This window comes from Caloenas nicobarica, chromosome 19 (assembly GCF_036013445.1).
Source record: "Caloenas nicobarica isolate bCalNic1 chromosome 19, bCalNic1.hap1, whole genome shotgun sequence".
Taxonomy (NCBI): domain Eukaryota; kingdom Metazoa; phylum Chordata; class Aves; order Columbiformes; family Columbidae; genus Caloenas; species Caloenas nicobarica.
This window is the reverse complement of record NC_088263.1, coordinates 6,945,358-6,965,255: the sequence shown is the minus strand read 5'-3', so window position 1 is coordinate 6,965,255 and position 19,898 is coordinate 6,945,358. Positions and strand designations below refer to the sequence as shown.

General features: G+C 57.8%; 1 protein-coding gene across 8 annotated transcripts in view; it reads right to left on the bottom strand.

Moving 5' to 3' along the window:
• LOC135996664 (argininosuccinate synthase) overlaps nt 1–19,325 on the bottom strand; it is a 57,256-nt gene extending 37,931 nt beyond the window's left edge. For 4 of the 8 annotated variants that reach the window (XR_010607291.1, XM_065648825.1, XM_065648824.1 and 1 more), the window contains exons 1-35: nt 18,927–19,325; nt 17,952–18,022; nt 16,829–16,987; nt 16,455–16,577; nt 15,483–15,654; nt 15,016–15,122; nt 14,698–14,818; nt 14,316–14,579; nt 14,011–14,155; nt 13,364–13,485; nt 12,997–13,269; nt 12,753–12,894; nt 12,005–12,132; nt 11,668–11,781; nt 11,368–11,517; nt 10,530–10,724; nt 10,054–10,149; nt 9,609–9,733; nt 9,190–9,334; nt 8,932–9,044; nt 8,544–8,700; nt 8,173–8,335; nt 6,547–6,674; nt 6,297–6,405; nt 5,770–5,939; nt 4,519–4,638; nt 4,198–4,359; nt 3,577–3,855; nt 2,832–2,999; nt 2,573–2,686; nt 2,299–2,385; nt 1,609–1,800; nt 1,032–1,205; nt 516–629; nt 126–268 (exon numbers count right to left, since the gene is read on the bottom strand). Coding sequence is in view for 7 of the 8 variants with exons in the window: in XM_065648825.1 (XP_065504897.1) it covers nt 126–268; nt 516–629; nt 1,032–1,205; nt 1,609–1,800; nt 2,299–2,385; nt 2,573–2,686; nt 2,832–2,999; nt 3,577–3,855; nt 4,198–4,359; nt 4,519–4,638; nt 5,770–5,939; nt 6,297–6,405; nt 6,547–6,674; nt 8,173–8,335; nt 8,544–8,700; nt 8,932–9,044; nt 9,190–9,334; nt 9,609–9,733; nt 10,054–10,149; nt 10,530–10,724; nt 11,368–11,517; nt 11,668–11,781; nt 12,005–12,132; nt 12,753–12,894; nt 12,997–13,269; nt 13,364–13,485; nt 14,011–14,155; nt 14,316–14,579; nt 14,698–14,818; nt 15,016–15,122; nt 15,483–15,654; nt 16,455–16,577; nt 16,829–16,987; nt 17,952–18,022; nt 18,927–19,161 (5,280 nt within the window). In the remaining variant the exon portion in view is untranslated. The other 4 variants (XM_065648827.1, XM_065648830.1, XM_065648831.1 and 1 more) reach the window with 4 other exon arrangements.
• Between the last annotated feature and the right edge of the window lie 573 nt (nt 19,326–19,898).

The following is a 19,898-nucleotide window of genomic DNA, read 5'->3' as shown; positions in this document are numbered from 1 at the left end:
GAGGAGGAAGACTACACAGCCAGGAGTGGGACAAAGCCCATGTAAAGGGTATCTTCTCCCCTTTGATCCGCCTGGGAGGGTCCCCAGAACTAACGGCTCCTCCCTGGTCGCAGTTGGGACCTCACCTGCTTGTCCTTGTACCACCGGATGGTCGGCTCGGGCACAGCCCGGGTCTCGCACTCCAGTGTCACTGTGCTGTTGACCCTGGTTTTCACCTCTTTCATGGCAAATTCCCCCAAAGCGTCATCTCTGGCAATCAAGGGAGGAACTAGTGGGGAGAGAAGACACATCTGGGATGAGAAAAGAGCCTCTGACACCCTTGCTGTACCCTGATTAGTGACAAACAGCATCTTGGGGTGCTGCTGACACCCCAGATGGACCCCTTTGTCCTCGCCAGGATAAACCTTTTTGGGGCAGCTCTTGGGATGAAGGCATGGAAAGGGATGGGGCACTGGCCTGGTTACAGTGGTGGGGGTCACCGTAGGAATTAGGAAGTTCACAAAGAGTTTCCATACCCAGGACCTTCACGGCATAGGTCTTCACAGCCTCCCCAGCTTCATTGGCCATGATGCAGCTGTATGTGCCCGTGTCCTCTTCCTGGGCATTCAGGATCTGCAGCCCATGGCCACCTGGACAAAGAGGGTCTCCTGAGAGGGTCATTGTTCACAGCCTCCACTGTCTATTCTCATGCAGCACAAGAACGCATCTTAAGGTATTTACTGATAACCTGCAAGCCTGATTTGGGAAGGTTCTAATGCTGTTCTAGAGCCCAGTTTCCAGGCTTGTAAAAACCAGCGTGGTCTCACTGATGCTGCCAAGGAGGCTCTAGCTATTATCAGATGATGCAGCACATGGAAGAGCAGCAACTACCTGATGGCCTGAGCCCCTAAGGTCCAGTAGAACAATGATTTCTCACCACTCCACTGCCCCAAATCACAGTCAGGTCCAGAAAAGGCCCTGCTCCCACTCCCCAAGGGATTGAACAAGGGGCCACCACAGTCACACAGAGCTGCTGGACACCAGCACAGTACCAGGGAGCACGTGGACATTTCTAGATTCTTTGACAGGAACCTCATCCTTCAGCCAGGTGATGTTGGGAGATGAGTAGGCCAGAGCCTCGCAGACCAGGGAGATGGGGTTGTTGATGATCACTGTGACTTCTTCTGTGGTGGCATCATGGGCATCTCCAGCAAAGGTAGGTCTGGCTGCAGAGACACGTTTGCATGGCCGATCAGCATCAGCACCCACTTAGGCTTCCCGATGCTTCATTCCCCCACCAAAGAGCATGATATGAGTTCAGGGAGCTGGACTTGACCACAGCATGTGCAATGCACAGCACATCCAGCACAAGCCCAGCTTCAGACTCTGCTCTCCTCCTTCCCACCAGCCACCATCAGAGATGGATCCTGCACCATCAGAGATGGATCCTTTACGCCCATCCAGGAAGTCCCGCGAAGGTATTGTGGCAGGTCCAGGACCCCATGCCATGGTGCTGGCAGTAGGGTTAAGGAATCCTCACCACCTACCTGGGTAAGCAAATAAAAAGCCCTGTGAATCCACATCTCCTGCTCACATCTGAAACTGTCTCCATCCAAAGGCATCTCGTACCTGACACATCGAGCAGGTAGTGCTTGGTTTGGTTCGCCACAGAGCTGGAGGCCACGCAGGAGTAGCGGCCAGCGTCAGACAGGGAGACTCGGGGGACATGGAGCACAGAGCCATCAGGGGAGACGGAGAAGGTGTCCTTGCCAGGCAGAGGGTGGCCGTCCTTCAGCCAGGTGATCTTAGGCTGGGGGTTGCCTGTGCAGGGTGGAGAGAAGGTTTTGGCCTTCATGCAAAGTTTCTCCATGTGTGCGCACAGCCTGACCGGGGTCACTGTGCTGGAGCTGTTCTGGGAAGCAGGGACATCAGCCCAAATCAAAAGTTATCATGATCTGGATCAGGTTCTTAGAGACTGCTGGATGAGCCAGCAAGAAGAAAGAAAACTGTCCTGAGTAGGAGGTGATTAATTATTCCCATCACTAAAAGAGAAACCAGATGAGAGGAATTTCAGTTCCATTTGGGAAAGATTGGAGCTTATGTCATGGAACAAGCTCCCCACATGGGCCCAGCGCTTCCCGGACAGCCCAACTGCAAAGCCAGGAACTATCCCAAAAAATGTCTTCAGACGATTTCAGCTTTTTTCATGTCATCAACCGGCGCCATGCATTTGCTCCACACTCCAAAGGGAGAGACTCGTGTCCCTGAGCCCCATCTCCCACCTGTTCATGCCACCTTCACTCCCCATGGAATGCTCACCTGCAGCCAGGCAAGACCAGGTGACAGGGTGACCCTCGGGTACTTTGATGGTCTCTTCTTCATCTGCATTCTCGATGTGAGGAGGAACTAGGAACACAAGCCACCAGGGACCTCAGCAGCTGGATGGCTTCGCTGAACCTCCAAGCTCACGTGGTACGGCATGAAGGACTCCAGCACAGCAGCTCCCACCATGCCCAGTCTTAACTCATGACTGTCCCTGCAAGGGTGAAGTTCTGAAAACCCACCAGGAATCCTGCAGCAGACCCCTCCTTACCTAGGACCTCCACGTAGAAATGCCTCCTGGCCTCCCCAGCTACGTTGCTGGCCAGGCAGGAATAGTGGCCACCATCCTGGGCCCGTGTTTGGGCCAGCCTCAGCAGCCAGCCCCCTGGAAGCACAGAGCAGAGAGGTCTCAGGGTCCCCATCCATGTACCAGCCCGTCCCAGCAGTGCTTCTGCTCCACCACCTTGAAACCCATCAGCCTTGGAGCAAAACATACGCGTCTCCCACAGCATCTGTGCCTCGTCCCTGACCTGAAAGCACCTGCATGTGCTCGCTGGGAGTGACGGGAGAGCCATCCCAGGACCAGGTGACCGTGGGCAGGGGAACTCCAGTGGCCTCACAGGTTAGCGTCAGGGCTCCATGCAGAGACACGCTGATGTTGGTTGTCGATCCTGATCCTTGAATGAACTCGGGAGGAACTGGGGAGACAGAAAAAACATTTGCAATGCAGCCAAAACAGCAAAGGAACAAGGCAAAGGGGGCAAACTGAGTAAACCCAGCTTGGTCCCACCTTCCTTCTTGTATCATTTGAGCACACAAGCCCTGAAGGACCATTAGCATCATCTAAAGTTGTTGATTTTGAAGGTGTTATGGGACAGGTGACCCACAGCAAGCATATGCCACTAACCTGCACCCCAAGCCCATGCTTACAAGTGTGACACCAAGCTGGCCACACACCCTGAGCCATCTCAGGCCTTTTCCAGCTCAAGTGCTTGGTACCTTGACCCATGAGGTTTCCCCAAGTCCTTGGAAAGTAGATGACTTTATGAAGTGTGAGGGCCTGATGACCCTGGAAAGAAGCTCCTGCCTGATGGAGCCACTTCTACAGTTATGTTGCCTGGAGCATCCCCCTTCCAACCCAAGACCTTCTACATGCTAGGTTGTCCAAGTAGGGTTGTTCTCTGTGGTTATGCTGCACTGAACGTGCAGTGGGACATCACCACCCTCCTGAGCTTGCCTGCACCCATACCTCCCAGCCCCGTCCCACATCCTTACCATGCACCACAACATCAAACTCCTTCTGATCCTGTCCCACCGTGTTTGTCACCAGGCAAGTGTAGCGTCCTGCATGGGCCACCTCCGCCTTGGGGATGCGCAGCCGCCTCCCCTGCTCCATAAGCAGGAGCCCGTCTTTGCTGGCCACGGGCTGCCCGTCCTTCACCCATGTCACTGTGGGTGGCGGTGTCCCCACAGCCTCACACTCCAAAACTGTCTCACCAGCCTTGATGACAGAAACCTTCCTCAGGGCTTTGCTGCCCTGGATCCTCGGCAGCGCTGCAGGCACAGGGACACAGGGTGGAGAGGACGCTGTAGCAACTCCCTTGGCCATATATAAGTGGATGCACAAAATGCCATCGGTCTGGATGGCAGCAGCAGGAGGGAAAAGCAAATGTGAGGGTGTATAACTGGTGTGATTGGGCTGCAACCACCTTGGAGCCAACAGGAATGCTGAAGGGGCAAAGCTAACCCAGCTCGCAGTGTCCTTTCCAAAACACCCGAGGAGGCAAGCAACAGCTATGAGCTTTAAGGTCCAGCTGCATCTTACATTGGGAGAGGTCATGGCACCTTCAGGCACCCCCACAGGTCCTCTGTGTCTCTGGGGCACCCCCAGCTCACCGTGCACCTCCAGGCGATGCTCCTTGCTGCTGCTGCCGGCGGCATTCCTGCACTCACAGGTGTATGTCCCCTTGTCCACCGGCCGTACCTTCTCCACGTACAGTATTCTCCCTTCTGTGGACACCAGCTCTGGGCCCTCAGGTTGGGCAGAGAGGGGCTTGCCTGCCAGGGAAGGGGACACCAGCCTCTCTCAGGTTGCCAGCAGGACCAGAAGCTGGACACCACCCAGCATCAAGCACTTCTTGCTCCGAGGAGACCAATACCCATCTGGTGGGTCAACACATATGTAGGGAGGGATGAGGATGAAGAGCAGGTCCCTACCATCCTTTCTCCAGCTCAGGGTGGGGAAGGGGACCCCACGGCACTCGCAGACCAGCCTGACGGACTGTCCCTCCAGCACGGACATGATGACAGGCTCTGCCGAGGAGAAGGACGGGGGCACTGCAGGGGAGGAGAGGAGCAGCTCACTGATGGTCCCAGACAAGAGGAGAGGGGCAAGTCCCCACCAGAGCTGGCTACACATCACCCACAGCTCCGCTGCGCTTCACACAAAGAACCAGCAAGGTTCCCCTGCACCAGCTCCATGTGGAAATAATAACCTTGACTCTCGAGCGAGTGATGCTTCTAATTGCACGTGGCCAACAGCAGAGGATGACTGAGCATCCCGTGCCAGCCACACAGGCAGGCCAAACCCAGGTTGGCCAGACACAGCCTTATTAGGCAGGACTGCTCCCTGGGAAGGTTACCTAACTCTTTCCATTATCGGATGCATTGCTCATAAATACAGCTGGCTAGAAAATGGTAACTCCTTCCCATGAGGGATATCAATTTGTAAAAGAAAAGCCCCAACACCCAGAAACCCCTGAAAAACAAAAACAGCAAAACCCAAACAATCCACCCCAGCCAGGACACCAGACGTGCAAACATTTCCCTGGGAAGAGATCGCAGGAACAAGCTCAGATCAGGAGAACTGGATTTTCTCCACTCCCTGGCCACCTGCCTGCAGGACTTCCACCAACTGGAAACTAAAGCATCCCTGAGAAAAGCCAGGTCCTGGCTCAGCCCCCAGCACTGCGGACGTGCTGAACGGGCTGGGGAAGCTGCAAGGATGCTTGAAATTAATAAGTGAAACAGTCGGTGCCTGTTCTGGGAACCACCACTGGCATCCTCCTGACTCAGGCAGGGGCAGAGCGCGGGGGATGATACCTGCAGCGACTGCCACACTAAGTGCAAAGAAAGGACAGGAAAGCCCTGGCAATGGTAAGGAAATCTTTTCACTCTCCTGCTCACGTTTTGGAAAGGCACATCTTCTGCACTGAGAGGAGCGAGTGCTCTGGCCAGAAGGGTTTGGGCTACAGCTCTCCACTAGGAAGCACTCCCCAAGGATGGATGCGATGGTTTACCATTGTGGCCATCAGCTCTCAGCTTCAGGTTGAGATTGGCAAAGGGCAAGATCTCGACAGATCAGGCTGTCGACCCTACACCTCCCAAAAAGCAGGGCCAAGAACTCCTTTGGCCGGACGCATCTTCCCTGACACATGGGATGGACGGCAAGTCTCACCCTACGCTCACCTTGCACCGAAACCTGCACCTCCGCCTGGGCCACCCCTGCACGGCTGCTGCCCTGACAGACATAGAGCCCTTGGTGACCCAGCCCTATGTGGGTGATCAGGAGGGTCCTGCCGTCCTTGGACACCACTGCACCGTCCTGCTCGCCCAGCGGCTGCCTGTCCTTCAGCCACCTGCGAGGAGAGCGATGGGCAGTGAGTTCTTAGTCTGTTCTTCCACCACCTACCTCCTGTTTCTGCTCACTGAAGGAGCAAACAATAGGGTGCTGGCGGAGAGGAGTGTCCCTTGTCACCTGAGGCTGGCAGTGCCCAGATCACTGGGGAGAACAGGATCCCAGGGGCAAGGAATGGGAATGGATGCCTCCCATTCTAAGGGACAGCCCAAGCTGGAGGTCCCCATCACCCATCCTGAGCCCTCATCCCCATCTCTGCACACTGGGCTGTGGAGCATGTCCAGGGAGTTACACAGCCCCTAAGGGAACTCAGGGGGACACGGGCAGGATCCCCCCCACCCTGCTCTGCAGCACTCACTGGATCTGGGGTGTGGGGATGCCTGTGGCATGGCAGTGAATCCTCAGGGACTCGTTGGCAACGACTGTCAGGTGGTTTTCCCCATCACCAATCTGCAGCCGGGGGGGAGCTGGGAGAAAGGGGACGGCAGGTTGGGACCACCCTCAGACCTGGCACAGGGAAGGGGGACCAGCCGGAGGCTTGGAGGGTGCAGAATCCCAGTGGTACATTAAGACCCACAGGAGGAGCATTTTAACCAGTGAACCTCAACCTTGGACTTGCAGGCTGTAGCTGAGTGAGGTGTTCCCTGCAGAGTTCATGGCCGTACAGGTGTAGATGCCAGTGTCCGTCACCTGGGGACTGGCCAGCCAGAGTGACCCCGAAGGGAGGACGTTGTACCTTGGGGGAAAAGGGAACAGAAAAGCTGGATGGGAACAGCTGTGCAATTCATGTCCTACCCCTAGGCAGGAGTAAAGGGCCGAGAGCTCACCGTCAGCTGGGGACAGCCAAGAGAAGGTCCCCAGGGCCACCTCCTGTGCAAGGAGTATGGCAGAGCTGTCCATGGGTGCAAATCCCCTTTGCTCAGCTCCTGTATGAGCTCAGCGCGAGGCTGCAGCACAAGTCACTCACCCAGAGGGACAAAGGGGGATGGGGTCCCCATGGATCACAGCCCCTGCAGCTGGAGCTGGCCACGCTCTCGCTCCCAGCACTGTCTGTGCTCCACAGACATAACATCATCTCAGCCCACGGCCGCAGATTCTTCCCTGTGTGTTCTCATAAATCACCCAGACACGTGAGGACAAGCCAGCTGAGATGTGAAGACCAGCACAGCACCATGAGGAGCAGCCATGGGAAACCAGACAGGAATGACAAGGTAGCATGGTCCCTCAAGAAGAAACCAAGATACCTTCCTGCTACCCAGGCCACAGCAATCCTCAGGTGCAGGGAGAGAAGTGATTAATCCCAAGATTGAGTTTCATGATTTTAGGGAGCCCCTTCCAGCACAGTGCTAACATGCTGAGAAAGCCGGTCTTGCTTCCAAGGAAGAAGACTATGAAAATAAACACATATCCAACCACCCTCCAGGTTATATTCTCCAATCAAACAGCATTAGATGACTGTCCCATTGCTGCCATCAGCCTCAACACCATCAACAAGTGAATTTGGCCCTCCAGAGGTCACACACTGAAACAGAACCGGCCTTTAAACCCACGTCCCAGCATAGACAAGGCCAGCACTGGCCTCACAGCTGTGTTGCTGCCAAACCTTGGCCAGGGCTCAGGAAACTTCAGCATCTAAAGCCCATGAAGTCACCCCAACGAGAGGCAGCAGAAGCTACAACACCCCCAGCTGCCCCGGCTGCCCATCCTCCTCCTCCTCCAGACCTCAAAACTCCTCCATATCCTTGGTGTCCTGCAGCCACCTGTGCACAGAGCAGCATCAAACCCCGATCCAACACCTCCCGCAGGGACCCACCATCCCCAGGCATGTCCTTGGCTTCCAGCAGGGTGACAGCACGAGGCAGGAATGTGCACGGGTGAGTGGAGCCAGGGAGCTGCACCGGAGCTGCTTTCCCTTCCCTTCCTCAGCCCCGTGCCCAGGGCAGGCATGTGAAGGGTCAAGAGCAGCTGCTCCAACCCAGCAGATGTTTGTATGATGGAAAAAAAGCCTGGTGATTCCTGTTCTGCTCTCCTTGAAGAGCAGTGCTAATGCCATTCTGCTCAGCTGCCTTGGCTCCTGCCAGAGCATTGAGCATGAGCCGCTCAGCACCAGGGATGCCCTTTCCATCTCCCCACCACATACTGAGCAGCTGCTGCCCCTCGCAGACCCCACATCTCTCTGGGGAGAGGCACAACAGCAAGAGAGCATCACCCCAACACCCACAAACCCTCCTTACCTCGCAGTGGCAAGAGGCAGCGGCTGGGACTCACGGGTCCACACCACCAAGGGAGGGGGATGGCCTTGAACTTGGCAGGGCAGGGTGGTCTCCTGCCCAAGGACAGCCAGGATGGTTACAGGGTCTGACACCTGGGATCCATTCATGCTGATCCTGGGCTTAGCTGGGTGGAGAGGGAGTGTGGCTGGTGCGGGAACACTCCAGGTGCCCCACAGCCCTCACTGCTGCTCTTCCCATCCCACAGACCCAGCTGGCACCTGGCTGGGTAGCCCAAGGCAGCCAGGAGAGTCCCCAGGTCGTGCTTGCCCAGCCAAGCCACCCTTTGGAGCTGCTTTATGGGAGCTGGTGCCAGCCCAGTCCCGGGCACTCACTGCTGACTGAGAGCTGCATCTCCCGCCTGGAGAAGCCTGCTGTGTTGGTGGCTGTGCAGAAGTAGGTCCCAGTGTCCTCAGGGGAGGGCGAAGGGATCAGGAGGGTCCCATCAGGGTCAAGGTGGTAGTGTAGACTAGGTGAGATGGGCTCTGTGCCCTGTGATGGGAAGGAAGGGGAGGAAGGAAGACAGCAGAGACTCTCCCATGGTCTGAGCATCCCAAGGGCAAGAAAAGAGCTCTGGACCCACCAGAGCAAGCTAACTCCTGGACCCACTTCCCAGGGCATTTGGTGCTACCTCCTTGAGCAGCCACACCAACACTGGCAAGAGAAGGTGATCCCCAGTCTGGCTAGCAGTGGGATGGCATCCTGCCTGTCCCTGTCACCTACCTTTGCCCAGGTGACAGCAGGGACGGGCACACCAGTGGCATTGCAGCGCAGGGCAACAGCTGCTCCCTCAGTGGCAGTGATAAGGACAGGACCAAGCTCAATGCTGGGAGGAACTGGGAAGGAAGGGAAGCACCTCAGCCTGCGTGGTGGGAGCCACGCCTGCCAAAGTGAGAACGGTGCTTTGCAGCTTAAGAAGTGCAGCGGGCAGCCACTCCCTGCTCAGCGCAGACTGGGGACACCCAGGAGCCTGCCACTCACTGTGGATGACCAGGGACACATCCTGCCTGTGCGAGCCGAAGGCGTTGGTCACCTCGCAGGTGTACGTCCCCACGTCCCCCTGCGACATCTGGTCAACGTGCAGGCTGCCATCAGCCTGGATGGAGTATTGGCCGCTTGGGGCTACCTGGATACGGGTAGAGAGCAGAAAGCAGGACAGAGAGGGGGGTCAAACATCACCATATGACTGTGGTTTTGGGGCATATCTAGAAACCAGTCCTTGAGTGGTAGGAACACGCTGATGCAGTGACGAACCCGCGCTACCCTCCCAACTCGAATTCTCCTCGGCGTCTTCCACCAGCAGCTTTGACCCCAGGAGGTTTGGGCACCCATCCTGCAGCAAAGGGCTGTGTTCACAGCTGCCTGCCCACCCGCCATCTCAGTGGGTGCAGAAACCTCACCAGCTGCCCATCCTTCATCCAGCGACGGGCTGGGAACGGCTTCCCAGCCAGGATCACGCAGGGCAGTGAAACAGGCTGGCCTGGAAGTGCGCGGACCACGGGGGATGCGAGTGCTATTTCAGGAGCTGCTTGAGAGAGAGGAAAGGAAAAGCAACATTAATTATAGATAAAATGGCCAGGAACACTCAGAACAACAGATCTGGATCACCTTTCTTCCAAGGTCCAGACCTTGGCTCAGCTCAAGCCAGCTCCAACATCCAGCTCCCCCAAGAATCTGGGGATATTTGTGTACAATTTGGGTTCAAGCATGCATCAGTGCAGTAAGCCAAAAAGGTAAAAGGGGAGCAGATGTGGCTGCGCAGCTCTGTCTCTTTCTCAGTGCCAGTATTGCAGCAGTCGTGATCCATACACCAGCAAAAGCACATAAAAGCACGTAAAAGCAAACCGTGTCCGGTGACTGTGAGCTTGACCTCCGCTTGGATTTTCCCAAACTCGTTCTGGGCTTCGCAGATGTACACAGCTTGATCATCCAGTGAGACACCTGGAGCACAGCAGGAACAAGCCTGAGCCCAGCAATGCCAGAGCCCAGCGCAGCCAGAGAGCCCCAGGTAAGCCTCAGGACAGGGTGACACCCCCCTCCTGTGCCACCACCTCTGATGGGGGAAAGACCCCGCAGTGCCAGAGGCTTGCAGGCTGGTCCAGCACAGCCTAGCTTGTGCAAGTAAAAAGTGCAAATAAACCCATTATATCAATTATTTATTACTGTAAAAAGGATAAACACAGGGGCTAACCCCACTGCTGGGACATCAGCCTGCAGCAGGCTGGGGGGAAGCACCCAAGGGTGACACGGTGTAAGCGTGCACCCATGTGGGACACCCACGCACACCACCCGCCACACCAAGGCAGGCTTGGCTCTCTTACTGTGGATGAGCAGCTCAGCAGCCTCCAGCCGGCTGGAAACACCCCACGGTCCCTGCCAGCCCGTCACGGGCTTCCCGTCCTGCCGGGACCAGGCGACCCATGGTGCGGGAGAGCCCTCGACACGGCACAGCAGGCTCACGCTGTCCCCAGCTTCAACTGTCACATCCCCCAGGGGCTCAGGAAAGTGAGGGGCAGCTGGAGGAGAAAGCAGCGGAGACAGGGCTTGGGCAGGTCCAACACCCTGGCTTCCCCGTAGCTGAGCGCGGAGAAGAAACAGGGCTGCAAAACCCACCAACCAGGTGCCCTGAAAAGTTACAAGATTGATTTGAAGCATTTGGTGTTTTCCCAAGGCTGTTACAGCCATTGCAGTTTCCACCCCTTCTAGTTATGCTCAGTGCCGCCCACTTCAGCAAAACCTCTTGCACTTCTCCACCATTAACTGCTTCAAGCGTTACTGCCCCTAACTCAGAACTCCCTCTGCTCTTCCTGGGGCTCTTCCATCCCTTCTGCCTCCGGTGGGAAGCCCTGAGCCCTGAATTTCAGACACATAGAAACCAGCCCCTACCTCTACCTAATCCCACTGATTACACTTTGCATCCCCACTTTAGTCCCAAGCTGTTGTGTTCCCAGGCAATAGCATCTGGACTGGTGTTCTGGCACCTGAGCCTTTTCCATCCTCCCAACCCTTGGAAACCCTGCCAGGCTTCAGCTTGTACTGAGCACAGACACCCCCGCGCTGGGAAACCTGAGAGCTGGGCGCAAGAGGAGACTTGGGAAGCAGCTAGTAGGAGCTGGGAGGGAGAGAAGTGGAAACCCAAAAGGGGAGGCAGAGACTTACATCCCACGTCCAGCTCGGTGCCATTGAAGGCGACGCCAGCCTCGCCGAGAGCCTCGCAGACGTACCGCCCCGCGTCCTCCTCCCGCACCGCCTGCAGCCGCAGGACGGCACGCTGGGTGCCGGGGGGGAACGCCGCCACCGCCTGCTCGCCTGCCCCGAGACCCCCACATCAGGAGCCCGAGCATCTCTAGGGTCCCCTCCTGCCAGTCTGGGGGACCCCACGTGTGACGTCCCTGCAGGATGGTGGATGTCCCCCAGTGCAGGGAGGAGGTTTGGTCCCCAGGTCTGTCCCAGCCTCACCTTTGTACCACACAACGTGGGGTGGGGGCACCCCCAAAACCCAGCACTCCAGGGTCACGTCTTCTCCCACCAGAGCCTTCATGCTGGGCGTCACTGCCAGGATGGCAGGAGGCTCTGTGCCATGGGGAGAGAGGTGGCTTCAGGGACTCCCTGACGTGGTGCCATTCCCCCCAAGGGGACCCCAGAGCCCTGGGAGCTGCCCCCCAACACCCTCCATCACAGCTCAAATGCTGTGAGGCCCCATCCAGCAGCCCAGGGACAGCAAAGAGGGATAATAAATCCCTCCTGGGCAGGCTCAGAACTGCCCAGGATGCTGCCATCGGTGGGGAGCAGGTACCAGTGAACTCCAGGGTGATGACTTGCTCATCCCAGCCCAGCGCACTGCTGGCGTAGCAGCTGTAATTCCCCGCATCCTCCGGGACGGCAGCCCTGATGTGCAGGGTGCCCTGAGCATCCGTGAAAACCCTGCGGCAAACAGGGAGAGAGAGATAAATGAGCCCTGTGAAAATGTAGCTGGTGAAAAACGTGTTTAAATAAGTGAACAGGCTTAAAGCCATCCCATTAAAGTACACGTGGTAAGTGCTGGGTGTTTGATAGATGTGGGTTAGTACTTCAAACAAGCTGCTGCAGGGAAGGATGTGTTTAGAACAAGGGAAAAGCATTGAGAATTAGGCTTTTTCATCTCAAAAAAAAAAGAAAGAAAGAAAAACCTTTCCCAAAGTCCACTCCAGCACTCACAGCCTGACACAGGCCAAGAGGTGGAAGGCAAAAGCAGAAGAAATTAAAGGGAAGCAGAAGGAATATTTTGAGGCTCGAGTGCTCACTGGGCATGCAAAGTGCTCTATTTCCCCTCAGTGGGGACAATGACCTGGATAAGGCAGGATGGCTTAAAAATAAATCTATGAAATTAGGGCTGACAGCATGTCAGCCACCTCAGGTGCGCAGGTCAGGGTATCGCAATGCTTTCCTCTCTCTGGGGCTACAGGCAACCCTGAGCCCCTCACCCTGAGCCACAGACCCTGCGAGGGCAGCACCATCCCCAGCAGGACAGGGAGGATGAAGATACCCTGGTCCACATGTGTTACCTCTCGTCCTGCTCCAGCACCCATCCCCAGTGCTTCCAGGCGGTGTGGGGCAGGGGGTGACCCCCGGCCGTGCAGTTCAACCGCAGCTCCTGGCCCCTGCTGAAACGCTGGGGGCTGGCGTCCACCTTCACCCACGGCACCTCTGCACGGGGTCGGAGAAGGGCTCAGCCCCCGGGTGCCATCTGCCACCCTCCCTCCCGCGGGGCATCACCCAGGCCAGAGTCCCCCGTCGGGCAGAGCCTACCCTGGATGAAGAGCCAGAGGGAGGCGGTGGCAGAGCCGTGGGCACTGCGAGCCACACACTCGTACAGCCCCCCGTCCCCTGGCTGCACGCGGCTGATCTCCAGCGAGTGGTTCTGCAGCAGCCGGGTCCGGCCGTCCCCCAGCTGCGCCGCCTTCCCGTCCCAGCTCCATGTCAGGTTGTAGGGCACGTCGCTCAGAACCGGGCAGGACATGACCACGTCTTGGCCGGGTGAAGCCGTGATGTTGGCTGGGGCTATGAGACGCGGCGGTGGCTCTGCAAACACAGCACGCTGGGGTGAAACGAGTCTGTGCCCAGCCACAGACCCGGAGACCCAGGGGCACCAGGGCTTGGTACATGCTGTCCTCACCTGAGACAAAAATGTAGGAACGAGCCTGTGTCACCCCGACCCTGCTCGTGGCTGTGCACTCATAAAGTCCTTCATCACTCTTGGACACCGCAGGGATCAACCAGCTGATGTTTCCTGAAACCCTACAAATCATAGAATCAGAGTCATAGAATGGTTTGGGTTGAAGGGGCCATCAAAGCTCACCCAGTGCCCCCCCTGCCATGAGCAGGGACATCTGCACCAGCTCAGGTTGCTCAGAGCCCCGTCCAGCCTGGCCTGGGATGTCTCCAGGGATGGGGCATCCACCACCTCTCTGGCCAACCTGGGCCAGCATTTTACCACCATCACTGTAAGAAATTTTTACAAAACAAACAGGGTGATTACAGGGTCACCCCCACCCTGGGGCACAGGAGCTGGGGCTGCCGTGTCACTACCCTACTCCAAGTCCCTGGGACTCTTTTCCATCCAAGTCAGGCAAACAGATGCAGCCCCACTTCCCACAGCATCACAGACACAGCCCTTGGGATTTTCCTCTGCTGCCTTGGGATGCTCAGGGCTTGCAGGCACGCAGCCAGTACACAGCATCCCCCCGGCTGGCACAATTCAGGAGGCTGTTGCTGCCCCCACAGGTTCATCGTGAAGCCCCATGGGCCAAACCAGAGGCTCACCTGAAGAGCTGCTCTTCCCCCAGCTTCATCCTACCCCGGCTGAGCTGCAGGCGGAAAGGGACCTCGCTCTGTGCGGAGCAGGAGATCCGCTGCGGCTCACGGCTGTATGCCTGGATCTTGCTGGAGATGTTCACTTTGGGTAGACCTGGAAGTAGATGGGGACATGCACAGATACAAAACTCCTCGGTAGCGCATCAAGAGCTATGCTGGGAAGTAGGATAAGGGAACACCACACCAGAAACCAAAGCAAAGTTGGTGCTGGAGGAACCTCTGGTCCCTTCTCAGCACCCTTGGGGACCACTCACCGGGGACCACACTGGTGTAGGTGACCCCAGAGAGGCGGTGCAGGGGGTGGCCCTGGGCGTCTTTACCCTTCACCTTCAGCAGAAAGTCACCGGGGGGGACATGGAGGGGCGAGCCCACCCAGAGCTGCCCCGAGGAGATGTTGGAGAGGGGCCGCACGGGCAGCGACAGGAGGGCATGGCCGGAGGTGTCAAAGAGCTCCATCTCCTGCAAGTGTCCAGGTGGCTGCAGACCGGTGCAGTTCACCACCACGGAGATGGGCAGACCTGAAGAGAGAGAAGGAAAAAAAAAATAAAAAAAAAAATAAAAACAAGGCCCAGCCACATTCTTGGCTGAAAGAAGCCCACATGCAGCATCTGCACCCCCGGGCAGCACCAGCCTCACCCTGCACTGGTCGCTCTCCAGGCTGGCTGGCATCAAAGTCCGGCTGGGTGGAGAAGCTGGCTTGAAAATTAATGTTGCTGATGCCCATGATCCTCAGTGAGTGGCGGCCGCTGCTCTGGGTCTGGAAGTGGAGCGAGAGGCATGTGCGGAGAGCAGGGGGAGGCGATGGGGGAGGGAGGAGGCAGCAGCCAGCCTGTTCGTGTGTCCTCTGTCCGTCCAGAGGTGGATGGGGAAAGCCCATGCCTGGCAAAGCCTGGCTGGCTAAATACCCATCAGGGGATGGGTAGGGACAACGTGCAGGCTCTGACACCAACCTACCGTGACCGACCACATCCCTGGCTCGTGGGGCTCCACAGTCACCACCATGGCTGAGTTGGGGATGCTGAGCAGTTCCTTCAGCCCTTGGCCTTTCTCAAGGACCTTCCCTGCAACAGCAAGTGAACCTCCGGGATGGGCAACCCAGGTCCGTCCCCCAGTCCCCGCAGTTGCCCAGGAGCCCCCTCCCTTGGGGCTCACCACAGCACAGAGCCCATCACACAGCCTGGACACAGAGAATATCCTCCCAAACCAGAGGCAAAGCCAACCCGGGAAGGGAACACAGCAGACACACTTGGTGCTTGACAAGCTCTTTGCAGCTCATTGCTTTTGTATTTAAGTTTTCAGCGCAAGGTTTGGCAATTCCCGTGCCTGCAGCCTCCTGTTTGTCCTGACCCGAGGGGAACCTCCCATTGGTCTCCTGGATGCAAAGCATCACCCCTCACCTGCCACCCTCCCCGGACACCTACCTGCTGGATCCCGGACCTCGATCCCTGGGGCAGGGCCACTCAGGGAGATGGTGACCTCCTTCAGGCTAGGGTCAAACAGGACGGGCCACGTGTGCTCCCCACCATCCTCGTGGTCCGTGGACAGTAAGTGGACTTTGGAGGCCTGGATGGCCTCTTCCACCCACTTCAGCACCTGGGGGAGGATTAACCGGGATCCCCCATCACCATCAGGTGAGGCTTTTTCACAAGCAGGGCTTGGATTACACTAGGTCAAAATCTCAGGCGTGGTTGCAAAATAGCGCCCGGGCAAAGCACCAGCCCCAGCTGGGTTGGTGGGTGCAAGCACAGGGGTGGCACTGGGACAGCTGGGCAGGAGGTGACAGCCCCAGCTGAGCCCCTTTTGCTGTAAGCAGGTGCAAGTGGAATTGAGTAATTTGGTGCAATTGTTATTGCCAAGTGGCTTCTGCTCAGTTGCTTGGAGCAGACGCATTATTGCCCCCCAATTCGCTCGTGGGAATAGGAACCATTAAAACCCACAACTGGAGGCTGGGCAGGAGCTGTTTCTGGGGTCTGCTGAGAGATGCTGCCCCGTAATGAGCAGAAAAGCACTTTGATCTTCCCCAGGTCTCTGAGATTTCATGCCAGTCAAGAGCTTCAAGGACAGGAACAGGCAGAGAGGCTCCTCTCCCTGTGGCCAGGTCACCCTCCCAATTCCTGGGGTGCTGAAAGCAACAGGAGCACCCAGTGTCAGCCCCAGGCAGACACCTCTGCTCCATGGTGACAGGAGGCTCGACTCATCCCAAGAATCACACAAGTGGCCCAGCAGCAACCTCAAGAGCAATCAGCTTTCTCAAGCTGTTGCTTCAGTTCCAGGCTGAAGCGGGGCTCCCAGAGCAGGCTGGGCATGCCTTGGGCACAAGGATTAACCTCGGGAGAATATAACAGCAGCTGAGTCGGGACCACATGGACCTTGGCCACCCCATCCCTGCTCACCTCCGTCACCTGCTGCTTGTCCAGGTGGAAGATCTGTCCGGAGCTGGTGGCGGCGATGCGCTCGTACACGCGGTACCCGGGGTGGTTCCTGTCCCCGCAGTCCCCCGTCAGCACAAACACCACCTGCCACAGCAACAGTCCTCATAGCAGCAGGCTCAGCCACAGGGTGTCTGTGCACCCCAGGGAAGGGACACAACCAGCATCCACCAGCCTGCAATACACTGAGTCATCCCAGGGGGTACAAAATTCACCCCACTACAAGGCTGCATCGGAGGGTTTATTGCTGCAGCTCATTGCTGGGAGCTGCCATCGTTGCTGCTACAGTGCCCCCCCAGCCCAGCTGTGACAGGAGGCAGGTGGGCAGCACCGCTCACCTGGGTCTGCTTGTGCTGCAGCAGCCGCAGCAGCTCCTCCTGCTGCTCGTAGTCCTTGGCGCGAGCATCCGAGAAGACGTAGACAAAGGAGCCGGGGTGCGAGACCTCCACGGCCAGCCTGATGGCTCCCACGCTCATCTCCGGGCAGTCCCCTCCGCCCTGTGGCACACGGTGAGGGACGTGGCACCAGCACCAAAGCACCCAGTACTCAGCCCTTTTCTGCTGGGCTGGAATCCAGCCCGGGCTCCACTCATGGGGACGAATCGCACCAGTGTGCTGGAGTTGCCCCAAGCCCAGCCAGAGCAGCACGATGGCACCACAGGGACATGCAGATCACAAGGACCCGTCCGTGCCTCACTGCTAATGATGATTAAACCACCCACATTTGGGGATCAAGACTCACAGAAGTCCCTGGCTTCCCAAAAACACACATTAGTCCCCACCCCAGCCCATCACCCCCCACATGGCAGCAGAACCGGCTACCCCAGGCAAGCGCAGAGGCACAGAAAGGACCAGCTCTTGCTTCCACGGGGCTTTGCACCCCAAGGGCTGTGAATCAATTTGCAGCCACAGCTTCACAGCTCCTGCCAGAACACAGCTGCATCTGAAGGGAAATGCCATGGGGGTTTAGCAATGCATGAGATGCAGAGATGGATAAAGCATGATTAAACTCCCAGAGAGTGTTTCAGCATTGCAGCTGAAATTGTTGTGGGGTTTTTTTGTTGTTGTTGGGTATTTTTTTTTTAAAAAAAAAAAAAGGAAAAAAATTTAAAAACGCAAACAATTTGCAATCAGCACTTCTAGAAGAACAGATTTTTGGTTCCATGAAGAGTTTGCGCAAACTCTCCCAGGGAAAGCATTCCCACTTTGGGACAAGGGCTGTGAATTGAGATGGTTCTGCCCCATTGCAGGTGCCTGGAGCACCCACCCTTTCTGCTCCCACCCCAGCATGGTCAGCCCCCAGCAAGCCCAGCCCTGTCCTGAGCCCCCACCTGGGGGGACGCCAGACCCCAAGGGAAGCGGGGATTGCTCTGGGAACCAACCACGGTGCAGGGATGCAGGGACACAGGGCTTCCCCCCACGTACCAAGGGTCACACACCAAGCCAGCCACGGACACCTCACCTGGACGTGAAGTTCCCGCAGGCGCTGCTGGAAGAGCCGGGGGTCTGTGGTGAGGGTGGCAGGTCCCACCTCTGCAAACACACCGGCACCACCACCTCAGCCCCCCCAGAGACTGACACCAGCCTCCTCTGGTGCTCCCAAACACCCACCTGGCTAAAACACCCTTATGGGACCTGTAAAACTCAGGGTTAAGCGTCTGCCCTGGTTTGGCACAGAGGGAGATGTGGGACTGGGCAGATCAGCACCGTGCGCAGGGCACAGCCCACCCCAGAGAAGCTCTTGGCCAAGGTGAGCTGCAAACCCAGCACCCTTTTCTGCTGGGGGAGGCTCCCAGCAAAGCGACGTAGAAACCCATTTACTGCCTCTGCCTCCTTCCCTGTCCAGCTCCAGTGATTTTCATTCAAATGCAGCATTTCTGCTGAAAATTAAGCCTCGGTCCTGCTCTCCTTGTAGGTGGTCGGAGCTCTTTTGGAGAACAGCTGCTATTTATGGGTGTGCACAAAAAATCCCAAGGCAAAGACAGAAATAAATGATTCTGGTATTGCAGTCAATTACCAAAACCTCTTAGAAAGCAGTCCTTTTATTGAGGCCACCTGGAAGCACGTTGTGGGCTTGTACAGAAATATCCTCCCAGGATTAGACTGGGGAGACTGGAACAGGCTGGAAGCAGAAGAGTCACCCACGAGCAGGTGCCAGCATCACTGGGGTGAAACTGGTGAGAAACGGCTTGCCCTGTGCCCACAGCGTGGCTGGGGTTGGGAGCCCCTGCCCGGCACCGAGCCCTCAAGCTGTGGCTCGTCCCATGCTGCCATCCCCGTCACAGTGGTCACTGGGGCATAAAAAATGGGGAGAAGGGACAGCGCAGGCACTTGGGAAGTGTCCACTTCAGCCCCAAACCTGGCCAGAGATGCACCCCAGCCCCTTGCAGCCCCATCCTCCAGTAAAACATTTTCTCCCACCCTGCCCCAGCCATACCTGGGTCATGGAACGGGACCAGCACGTAGCTGTTGATGGGCTTCGTGGTCCTGCTGAGCGTCCGCTCCAGGATGCGCGAGGCCCCATCCATCACCTGCACCAGGTCATCGTACATGGAGCCGGTGACATCGAAGACAAAGGCCAAGGTGGCCCCCCCTGCACTGGGATGGGGCTCAGCGAGGCTGGGGGCGAGCAGCAGACAGAGACCCACAAACACCCCTCCGTGGGGTGGCATCCTGGGGGAGACCCTCAGGTGCTGGGGACACCCCTTCTGTCCTTGTTCTGCTCCTTCCCCCAGGCCCCTGGGCACCGTCCCCGCACTGGGAGGGACACGGGGTGTGAAGGGCCACACGCAGTGGGGACAGAGCAGGGAGACCCGGCCGCCTACGGCTCCTCCAGCGTTCTGGGAGGGAGGGAGGGAGGAGGGAAAACGGGACTTTTGGAGCCAGCGGCGTGGCTGGGAGGTGGGTGGGAGCTGGATGAAGCTGGGACGGGGATGCGGGGATTGGGAAGTGGGTCCTGCAACCCACAGGATTATCAGAAACACTGCCCAGGCGCCCTCCCCAGCCCTGACCCCCCCGGCTCAGAGAGCCCCCTGCTCTGCCGGGGGGAGCTGGGGGTGAGGGGAGGACACGGGGGCTCACAGCTGAGCGCCTGCAGGGGAACCCTGCCAAAACCAGGGCAGGGGGGGTGAGACAGCTGCCAGAGGGACCCCGAGGAAGCAACCTCGCCTCTGCCAGGCAAAGGGCAGAACAGGGGTCTGCAATGTGGCTGCTGGGGACAAGGGACTCTGGGGGGCGGGGGGGCTCCCCAGCGCAGCCGCCCCAGGAACGGGGAGCAAACAGCCCCGCAAAGCGCAGCCAAAGCCGGGGGCAGGACGGGGCTGGAAGCGCAGCCAAAGCCGGGAGCGCTGCCCGGGGCGGCGCAGCTTTTCCGGGCTCCCCCCGCAGCGCTGAGCTCACGGCCGCTCCC